At 39.4% G+C, this 11464-nt stretch overlaps 1 protein-coding gene across 2 annotated transcripts in view; it reads left to right on the top strand.

The window, feature by feature from the left end:
* khdrbs3 (KH domain containing, RNA binding, signal transduction associated 3) overlaps window positions 1-11464 on the top strand; it is a 279380-nt gene that overhangs the window by 264429 nt on the left and 3487 nt on the right. Inside the window, exons 9-10 of one of the 2 annotated variants that reach the window (XR_001481820.1) lie at window positions 2774-2913; window positions 10115-10169. Coding sequence is in view for 1 of the 2 variants with exons in the window: in XM_015394166.1 (XP_015249652.1) it covers window positions 2774-2865 (92 nt within the window). In the remaining variant the exon portion in view is untranslated. Of the gene's footprint in view, window positions 1-2773; window positions 4525-10114; window positions 10170-11464 lie in introns of those variants that run through there. The other variant, XM_015394166.1, reaches the window with a different exon arrangement.

Genomic DNA, 11464 nt, shown 5'->3' with positions numbered 1-11464 from the left:
CTATTTAGCACGTTTTAAAGACCAAATCCTTTTAGCACGCTGTTGATAGATCAGTTTGTACATTTTTTAGCGTGCGCAGTGAAATAGCTCACGTTTTTTTACACGCAAACCTTTGATAGATCCGGCCCTTAGAGCCCATGTTGCCATACAAGGTTTATATAAGACTTTTACATTTTTGCAGCTCCAGACAGATTTGTTTTGTGTTTAGTTTTTTGTCCATTATAGCTCTCTGAGCAATTTGGGTTGTCGACCCCTGTTTTACTGCAACCCCGCTGACAAAACAGAGTAATGGCACCAAAACGAACTTCTACCTTTGCTCAGCTTTAGCAGGGTAAACATGGCAGTGATCCATGACTTCTATTCTTTTTGCTTTTCACGCTTTATTCCATGAATGTGCTTTCAGAGGCAAGTCACAGCCATTAAAACTTTCCCAACTTCTCTGACCATGCCAGTGAAGGAACTAAGTACCCTTTAATCATTAGACTGATGCCTACCTGCTAGCATGAAACACTAATAATAATAATCGTGCTGTGCCGGTCACACAGAAAGGAAGGCAACGGTTCCAAGGAAGCAGATAAACAACACTGACGTGCTTTCTTGTTCTCAAAACACAAGGTTACCTTGGTGTGTTTCTTCAAAGTGAGTGTCAGTGGAAGGGTGACAGGTTTAATTAAGGGGTATGGGCGATGTGCTTCCAACAGAGAGCCTCCGAAAAAGAAAAAGAAAAGAGCCAGCCTTTGTTAGCTCCAGCTCCGGGGAAGTCTCAGCGCTGGCTGAAGATCAGACAAAGGGTGCCGTCAATACCAGCACTCTCACATTGACGCTAGCAGGGGGCGAGCGGGCCTGACTGGGGCTAATGGTAATTGTGACCTTTTTTCGCTAGGAGCCACTAAACGGGTCCTTTTCAAGTAGCTATTTGATCCTTTCATTCAATTACTGCAGATGGATTCTTCCAGGTGAAAGCTGAGCCTCTTGTTTGCTCTGATGGAGCTTTTTTTGTTTTTACGTGCAGCCAGACGGATGAAGCGAGCCCAATTCTTCCTTCAATATCATTGGAGGGAGAATAATTACTAAAGGGCTCAGATAGTTAAGTTTTTTCCAGGTTTTTATCTGTAAGGAAAATGAAACATTGCAGAAAAAGCTTTTGTGTTTCCTGGATGAAATGCTTTCCATCCAAATCTGCTCTCTAAACGCCTTGTTGGAATATCTCTAACCCTTTATTAGGCAAGTTAGCATTTTTGATGACTCAGTGAGGTCTAGAAGCACAAGATCTATATCTAGCCATTCAGCAAAGATCCCGCTACATTGCTTTACATCTGATTTTGGGATTTGTCCAATGAGATGAACCCTTCAATGATATATAACCTACTGTAAATTAAGTTGAAAAAAAAAGGTAACAAGTCACGAAAAAAGGTAATTGAAAAGTAGAAAAGTAAAGTTAAAAGTTAATACGAATCCGAGTATGGTTCGTTCTTCGGTTTTTTTCGTTTCAAAACAAAACAAGCTTGTGGTTTTTCTGTTTTTTCATTTTTAAAACCTAAATCGAAAAAATGAAAAATCGAATGAATAGAAAATCAACAGCGTTTGAGTTTTGTTTTTCCATCTAAATGAAAATAAAATACGGTTGTTGTTTTAATATGTAGCGGTACCGGAAATGAAGTAAGTCGCCGAAGAAAAATGATTTACAGTGGATGAAGACGGCATCAAAACAAACCATTTCTAAACAAAAGGCAATGGCAGCACTTGAACCGTTTTCTGCATTGATTATCGAAGTTTTTGAGAGAGGAAAAACACACTCTGAAATCAGTGATGTTTTGAGTCGCCATGGAGCTCCACATTACTCGGTAATGAGCGTCAGAAGGTTTCGTATGGAGCACAACTTGCAAAGACACAACAATGTGTCGGACACCGATTTGGAACTTGGAATATTAAATGTTGACGGTCAGATCATTAGCTGTCAAAGAAATGCGCCGATTCCCTCTAAATAACACAAACGTTTCCATTTTGGCAGTGCTAACTGAAAAAGTTCTTCTTGTGGATTGTATTGGCGGTTGGCAAGAAATTTAAAGCGTACATTACCGCCACCTACTGGTAACTAAAAAAGTTATGTGTTGGGAGTTCAGGTCTTTATTTACAGTTCTGCCATAAGGTCTGTTGAAATAACGACAAAATAAAAGTTTGTCTTTGGTTTAACCATTGCAGTTAAAAAAAAAAAAAACGTACCCTTTTTTTTATTTTTGCAAATGCCGTTTTTCCTAATTTCGTTTTAAAAAACGGAAAAACAAAAAAACCACATGCTTGTTTTGTTTTTTCGTTTTTGTTTTGAAACGAAAAAAACCAAAGAACGAACAATACACGCGTTAATACGCCTAGTATTAATCCGTGTAAAAACTGTAAGTGCCATTATCAGCAATAATGCCTCTAAGGTTATGTTGTACCAAAAAATAAAATGTGTTTCTTTCAATTTTTTTTATTAATTTCATATAGAAGCACTATTGTTATTCGGGCAAGTTGGTGTTTCTTCTTATTACATTTTTGCCCCCATGTTACAAAGGTAATAAGGTCTTATCCTGTATTCTAATAACACTATTGGCTTGAAATATAGTATTTCAATGAATGACCTGTAAAGGATTAATAATGTTAAATCATGACATAATGATGTTTCTTTGTTGCATCTTACGCATGTGTTATGAGTGAAAAAACAAAAGAAAAACACATGCCCCCTCTCTAACTACTCCACATCTGTGTATTCTGTGTTTTCTCCTGTGACCAGGTCAGGAAGAGTGGGCAAACAGTCGCGGCAAGGCTCCGTCGGTGCGGACAACCAAGGGAGCTTACAGGGATCAGCCATACTCCAGATATTGAACTGTTTATACGAGCCGCGCCCCAGTCCTCATGGCAGTTTCAACTCAAGTAATGGATTTTTTTATGGACGCTTCCCACCTTTTTAGAATTGAAAACCAATCTGCAAAGTAACACAAACAAAGCACCGAACTGAAAGTAACGGAACCCCCCCCCTCCCAATGATAAAGAAATCGTACTGACTTGGTATAAAAAATCAGTAAAGCTATCTAGGTAAGCTATCCCTCCATCCCAATATAGAGTCGACAGAAGTATAAGGCTAAGAAAGACTCCATAGTACTTTAAGTTCCTCTCTCAGCTATGTGATTGTGAAGAATGACATCGTATCAAGCTATTGTCCTCGATAAAGATCAGTGAGCCGCTCTAAGCTGGTGGGTCCAGTGTTTCCACACAGCTGCCAGTGGACCCTAATTTATCACCCTCTATTCTTTAGACCTTTGAAATGTTAGTAGATTAGTTCTAGGAAAGTGCAGTACTGTAGATATTTTCTCCCGAAGGATAATTGGTGAACTTTGTGTCCCTTGTAAATGAACATTTACAAACTGAAAAAAAAAGAAGAGAAAAGTCATTCTGTATACACATTGTATCGCTGTTTCTTCCTTTTTTATGTAAAATAACAGTCCAGTTAGTGTTAAAGGGCTTATAAAAGCATGGTGTGCAAATGTGGATCTCGCCAGCTGTTTAAAAGCCTGTGTAGTTGTGCTCATTCGTTAAGCCCCCCCCCCAAACATCTAAGCCCATCTATAAATAGCAGCACTGAATTTCTGTAACCTCATCCACCATAGCTGCTAAACAGTTTGAGAGATTTAAAATGTCTGTCAATTTTTTTTTTTTAGATGCTCCCACTGAGCAAATTGTGATGCCCTTTGTTTTTTTTTCTTTTTTTATATATATATAAAACATGATATTGTGCTGATAAAAAGTTTACAACACACCAGGATAGACATGAATGTCATAAAGCTCTGAGCATTAAGGATGGGTTTCAAGTTTTTTTTTTTTTCAGGGTTTTAACATAAAATTGGTTGCACAACATTGAATTCATTATTGACTTACTTGAAAGTTGTAGAGAGGCTCAAATTGGTACAAATGCGATGACTAATTTGTTCAGATATGTTTTTTTCCAAGTTGCTGAGAATCAACAATTTTTTTTTATTTTTTCTAGTTATCAAACGGTTTCTGCCATAAATCTGCCTCAATGTTTGACATAATTCAGCAGAAGTTCATTTTATTATAAGCGGTAGTTTTATGAAGCGATGAATGGTGAATGGGGGAGTGTTGGCCTAGTGGGTTAGAGCAGTGGGCAAGTACCCGGTTTGATCCCCATTGCCTGCACTCTGGGTCCCTGGGCAAGACCCTTACCCTGAAATCCCACATCCTCCGTCACCGTCCCGCTTCGCTCCAGACCACCTGCAGCCTCCGCTGTTCTTCCCATCTTGCTGCGCTCCGTCTTCTGTGGAGCTTGAGGAGAGCATGAGCGATATTATCATTAAATTCATAGGAGCAAAACATGCAGAAATTATCGTTTAAGTTTAATATGACACGTTATAAAAATCCCCATCAGCATCCAGTATATGTGCAGTTTTTGCCCAAATATTTTCTTTTTGTTGTGGATTTTTGTAACAGGCCTAACTAGGATCAAACAAAATAGTTTTTTATGAACTGTTTGTTCTCTACGTCCAAACTCAGCATCTCTTTATCAAGGTCTGTGATAAGAAGTTTCTTTTGACTGGATGTGATGAAACTTTTAAACCTCTCGGTATAAAATAAACATTTTGATGGAGATGAGAAATCTGCCTCCTGGTATGTTGAAGTTACCAATAGTTTGCATCCAATCATTTAATAAAACGGTCTTAGTTTTTGGGAATCTACAAGAATTATGCTCTAATTTGTAGCTACTGATCTGTCGTTACCATGTTTTAATGTATCAAATCGGATCTTTTCAACGTTCTTTTTCCTGTTGGTGTGATTGGAATTACGGATCTTCACCTGACCGGCCGGGGCGGAGCAAAAAATAGCTTGGCTCTGTATTTTGATGGTAACGAACAGAGAAGATGTACGTGGACCGTGAACTTCAGAGGAGTAGCGGTGGATGTGGAACAGCTCTCGTTGATTAACATGACAGTACGTGAACAGGGCGAAGTGCTGACGGAGGATGTGGAATCTGGGAGTTAACCCCACACTGCTCCCCGGGCGCCGCACAGTGGCAGCCCTCTGCTCCCCAAGGGGATGGTTTAAGATGCATTCTCCAATGTGAGACCAATAAAGGTCAATTATTCAATCATTATTATTATATGTAAAGGCGTAGCAGTTCCACCATAAACAGACGCTAATAGAGACCTAATCACAGTCCTATGGGGTTCAATTCATGACCTTGAGTCATTTGCTTAAGGTCTCCAGCATTTTTCTTCCTGCCTTTTTTTGTCTGTAAAGATCATTATTACCGAAACACAAAAAATACATAAGAAACCAACTTTTTAAAGGGTTGAGGGTCTAAACCACATCTCGTTTGTTTTGGATCGATGCCATCCTGGAAGGTGGTATTTATGGAAGAAAAACAAAGCGGTAATGGTTTTCTTTAGCAGTTTTCAGATTAACAGCTTTGTTTATTTGCAACACATCAGAACTTTCTCCTGAAACAACTGTCTGAATCCTGAGATTTGACCTTAAAAAACATGTCTAGGAGAGGATCTAACACCAGGAAACCTCATGCAGGTCTGTGTGATTCACTGACTTCCAGAGATTTGTTTGTCCGTGCTGTTTGGCTTTGAGAGAGGTTAGTATGAAGATGCAAATAATCTTAACCTTATAGTCTTAAAATCCTCATAAATAAGACTGAACCACTAATGTGTCCAACTTCCACCCGCCTTCAGGTGGAGGGAAATTAAACAAGATGCTTAAAGCAACACTGTGTAACTTTTGACCCAAATATCAGCTTAATCAATGTATAATAAAGGATTTTTCAGCTCAGTATGAAGCACCTATCAATGCTCCATACGAGCTGCTCTTCTCTAAAACACACTCAAAGAAATCATGTGACTTAAAACTTTACTTTTAAGCAGTCTCAGGTCACTTTAAACATTAGAGCTAACGAGCATAAAAGTTATTGTTAGCAAGCAAAACACTTCTGACACTCAGCTTATCAGACTTAACGTTTATTTTCTGATGTAGAATTTAATCTAGATGGGTTTAAGCGGCCTTGTTTTCACAAAGTCGTGATTTCAAAACACAGTAGGAGGATGTTTATTTTAGTTACAATCAGTGGCGCATCATCAAATGTTTGATAGGGGGCTCCAGATTGGGCCACTAAAAGTCTTTGAGAGGCATAGTGAAACTGAAAGCCATAATTTCAGGGTTTGAATTTTCTATTGTTGTAAACCTGCTGTAGAAATCTGCTCATATCCTGGTTTATTGTGTGATTTTTAAAGGGGTGATAGAATGACTATATAGGGTATTTGTTGCTGGTCCTTAAGGTCTCTGAATAGGGTGCGTTACATTGGTTGGGCTGAAAATGAGCCCTAATGCAAGCCTGGTTAAAAGCCCTAGAATGAAACGACAGCTTTTCTTCCTTTTATGGTATGATCATGAATATTTAGATGAGCTGTGAACTGATTGGTTGGTTTATAACGAGCAAAGCTGCTGAGCAAAGACGCATCATAGCAACAAGCACTCACTCACTGAAACATCAAATTGTTGATATGGTAGGGTGACCAGACGTCCTCTTTTTCCAGGACATGTCCTACTTTTCATACCTGTGGAGTAAAAATGAGCACTGAGAGTAATGAGGAAAAGGTTTTATTTTTCTCTGCAGAGGAGAAACACACGAGACAGCTGCGTACAGCTCCCAGTGTGATTCTGAAGCCTTCAGAAACACACCCCTACATTTAAAAAGAATCCACAGCATGCACACACATGAAAATTGAATCTTCCCAAGAGAATCACTTCATCAAAAGACGTAAATATATGTTCAGATAAACATTTCAGACAACTGTTTTCCGTTCACACCAGAGACAGGACGTGAGGATCTTAAACACAATAAGGACCTGTTTATCTATGTTTCCCCCTTATCTAACCTAGGGAGGAAACTCCTTTTCAAACCTCCTTCCTTTCCCTACATCTCAGCATAGTGAATGGAACAATAGCTTCTCACTAATCACTATTATTCAAAAGGAAAGAAAAGGCACACTAACATTTTATCAGGCCAAGGAAGAAATATGAATCCATATACCTAAAAAAATGTCCGGGGACTTTGGTCGACTACAGTGCAGCCCGTAGTCGAAACACAACAGGCGCTGGAACCAGGCCATCAGCCCTGGGGCTGGTCGGGGAACCCCAGTGGACTGGGGCAGTGTCATGTTGGGTTATGGGAGCTAAACCCAAACTCAGAACACCACGGAGACAGGATGAATAGTTCAACAGTTTATTTGAATGAAACACAATCCAGGTTAAAGTTCTGATACTGAATGAGTCCAGGCTGGTCACACAGGATACTCTGGTCTGTGGTTCAGGCTGAGAGAGGAAACCAGAAGAGACCAGAGGCAGAGGGATCAGCTGAGGGCTAGGCAGCAGCAGGGCTAGGCTTCTGACTAGTTGAGATTCAGTCCTTGAGTTGCTCTAAGTTCTCTCCTAGAGAACAGACAGGCAGATTCAGACTGTAGATCTCCTGGTAGGCTACCAAGGGCAGGAAGGCAGGTTTCAGATGATGAGCTCCTCCAGAGCTCCTGAGATGTGGCAGGCACATTTCAGCAAGGGAGACTCCTCCAGAGTTCCAGGGTTCAGTCAGGATACTTCCTAGAAGCAGAGAAGACAAAACTGATCAGGTTCAGGTTCTGGTTTTAGTGGAGTCAGAAAATAAGACAGGCTGGTTGGCCCGGGTTTGCTGTACCGTGACTAACTAACACTCTGGCGTCGGGGTGTTGTCCACAGCCCCCTTAAGTACTGGTCCCCTGGTGAGCAGATGAGAATCAGCTGGTGAAGGCAGCTCCAGGTTCAGGAGATCCAGTACGCCCTCTGGTGGAGGAAGGTAGACAGCACCCCAGATCCCAACAGATGAACAAACAATCAGGAAGGGATCCTCGGCGCCCTCTGGTAGGCAAGCCTCTGGATCCCAACAGGCAGGGAGCCAGCGGGGGACAGAGCGACCAAACCTGACCTGCCCTTCCATCCTCAGACGGATGGAAGGGCGGCTCATGGCTCTCTGCTGAGGTCCAATCCAGTTAGCGGCCCAGCAGTCAACACTTCATACCCATCCTCCCTCCCTTCCCTCCCTTGGGCCAGTGAACCAGTGGGCTGGTCTGTATGTCAATTTCGGTCTGTGACAAAAGTCTAGGCCAAAACCAAATAAGGCAACATCCCCGAGTTTACGTCAACTCGGGCCTCTTTTGAATTCGCCCGTTTCATGGTGGAAGTTTAGAAGTGTGAGATTTGCAGAGTAAGGAGGTGTCGAAGGGGTTAGAGCTTCTCCGTACGTCCATTTCACCCACTAAACTATCGTTATTCATCTATGACATGGTAAACTCGGTTTTGCATTCTATGACCCCTTTAATGTTACGTCACTGGCTGTGCATAATGGCATGAAATGAAACTGATGCCACTAAAATTTACACTATCGAGTGGGGTGGCCAGGAGCCTCCTGCCCCTGGTGGTGCTACAGTGTAATGCTACCAGTTGCTAGCTAAGTTGCAATAATAACCATCAAATCAGAGGCAAACTAAGCAGCAGTTTCTACAATGAGGCAAATTTATAACAAATTCTATCAAAACGGGAAGAATTATACCAGAAACTTAGCCAAAAAACTTTGTAGCCTTTCTAGAACTTGCTATAAGACATTTAACTACAGAGGTATACAGTATGTATATAATTAAGCTTGTTTGTGTAATTTTGACACTATATAATCCCAAACAGATTTCAACTTGTGCCACCAGTTTTTGTTGTTGTTTTTTTAATTCACAGAACACTGATAATATTATTATTATTATTATTATTCCACCCTAACATAAAGAGGAGCAGGAATCCCTTCAGTAGAGACATTCATGGATATTCTTAGTGTCTGTAAACTTCTGACCAGAGCTGTACCTTTACCTTTCTGAACGCTTGTTTTTGATTTTCATTCTCATCATCCATCTTTCCATCTATCCTTCAGAGAAATGTTCAACTCTATGGATTGTGAGCTTATGTAAGCCCTTTAATAATTTCTTCTTTGTCGATGCTAATAAACATTTTGAAACAAAACACTTGTGTTGAGGAGAATAATTATATACCCTTAAATAAGCTTTATAATTTAAACTAAACCAAATGAAAACCCTGATGTTTGAAATATTCACAACAAGCTTGAAATTATCATTTTCTTCCTTGATAACATTACAAATGTTCCAGTTGTCCAGTTTCAACATTAACGTCAAAAAAGATTCGGCCAAACGAACAGCAAACGGCTGCTTGTGACCTTGCAGCTGACCTTAATCGTCTGATAACGGTTTGCACTGATTTGTATTCAAATATAATGAATGTGTCTCCCACTGAGGTGCAGAGGATTTACCGATAACAACGTTGCAACTCTTGAAACTCTATTTGGCAATATGATTTAAGGCGAACGCTTGATCGCGTCAAGCATCATCGGTAAACACACAATAACTTCTGTGAGTGTTTACCCCGACAGACACGGCTCGCAGCGCTGCATCTAAAGCCTCCCTGACATCGTCTTGGGGAGCCGCGCCGCGGTCCGATGGGGTTTACTGTGTAAAATGAGGTGATGGAAGATTGGGGGGGCTGGGTTTGGAGTTCTCTCTCTTTCTCTCTTCTTGTGTTTGCTCTTCCTCCCATCATGGGACCCTCTCCCAGTCGTTTTAAAGATCCTGCCTTTACCCCGCACGTTAAATTGAACCCCCAGCTGACCTCCGCAGAGAGAGGATGGCAGTAGCTGTTTAAAAAGACCTCCGCCCCACAAGGTAAACACCCTAATCCAGTTTAACCATCCCCCCTAACGCAGTTACTCATAAACCCATTCTAAACTTAAATGTAATGTTTGCCTGTAACTTTTCACTTCCTAATCCAGCCACAAAGCTAGAATAAATTAGATTTATGAAAAAAAAAATGTTAAAAAAGATAAATAGCATAAATATCTCAACAAATGTGACATCATTGTCGATTAAAAACAGCCATTGTTATAATAACTAGAATAAAAGATGATGTCTTGGTATGTGTTTTCTGATGTTGGCTGACAATATGTTGCTCATGATGTTGTTATTTTCCTTTCCAGGCTGAGGTCCCAGCTGAACACTGCTGTCAGTCCAAACACGCTGCTGCTGCTGAAGGTGCGTATTTACTGCACTACGGATCATGTGTTGTACGCCTGGGCTGGTGTAAATACTGGTGATGCAATACTCTTATACACAGAGCACAATTTCTTTCTATTACAAATTTTAAAAGGGGAATAAAAGGAAGTGAATTATTTTTTGTTGTGAAATTGGTTACCATGGGTTATAAAATTATTTTCTATTCAAATTCAATCAGGCTTAAAGAAGTAGAGATAGAGGAGATTTTCACAAATCGCTTTTATACCTGCTTCCCTTGATTGATATCTACTTCGACTGAAGAAGATGTAATTCTGTTAGGCAAAGATAGGACAAGAGAACTTATACAAGATTATAATTTTGAATGATCATCACTTTTATGTCATTAAGAACAAGGCTACATAATCGGAAGTAAGTATTTCTTTATTTATTGTAACAAATAAAGCTTAACCTCAATATTTTAGGCTATTTTTATTCAGCAAAAGGTTAATGAAATGAGTAAAGTAGTTAGATTTCATAAAAACAGACACTGGATGGTTTGGCTAATTAAAAGAATGTATTTATCCAAAAATAAAAGCAGTTTAAAAGATAATTACTTGTCAGAAAATGTATTAATGAATTTTAATTAGGTTGGTCCTCCAGCCTGAATAGGTGTGTATTGTGCACATAGATAAAAAAAATCTCTCATATAAGCTTTATGGACATTTTCTTTTTCAAACATTGACAATAATTGATGACTAACAGACAGATCCCAATATAGAAAAAGGAATCGAGATATTTAAGGAGGAAGAATTTTTTCTTTAATCTTCCTTTGATCTGTGACTTGGATGACTTCATCGGGCAAAAAAATAAAAATAAAAAATCTTAATTTCTTAGACAGTTTTGTGTCAGGCCGTCATTTAACTTTCACTGTTTTATAAGGCAAGTTTATTTCTATAGTACATATCAGTGGTAAGACAATTTATAGTGATGTACAAAAAAGGAAAAGAAATTCATATTACAGTGGCATTGAGGGAAAACAGATAATTAAAGAGAATTAAAGCGAGACATTAAAATAAGAGGATTATATTAAAAAAATCAAATGATTCAACAAAAAATTTAAGAAAAAATGAAATAGAAAATGGAGCGAGAGTTGAACTAGAACCGAAACTAATAATGTTCATATAGCTCATACGGCTCTAAACAAAATTCAGTCTGGATTTTAAGCAGTAAATTCTACATTACTGTGTCAGGATTTGAAGGCAGGAAGGCAGAGGTGAATTTCTTTAGATTTAATGAAAGGGAAACTGAAAACAAAGGCAGGTTATCTAAAAATC

Source organism: Cyprinodon variegatus, unplaced genomic scaffold, assembly GCF_000732505.1.
Source record: "Cyprinodon variegatus isolate N-32 unplaced genomic scaffold, C_variegatus-1.0 Scaffold675, whole genome shotgun sequence".
NCBI lineage: Eukaryota > Metazoa > Chordata > Actinopteri > Cyprinodontiformes > Cyprinodontidae > Cyprinodon > Cyprinodon variegatus.
This window is presented reverse-complemented; position numbering and strand designations above follow the sequence as displayed.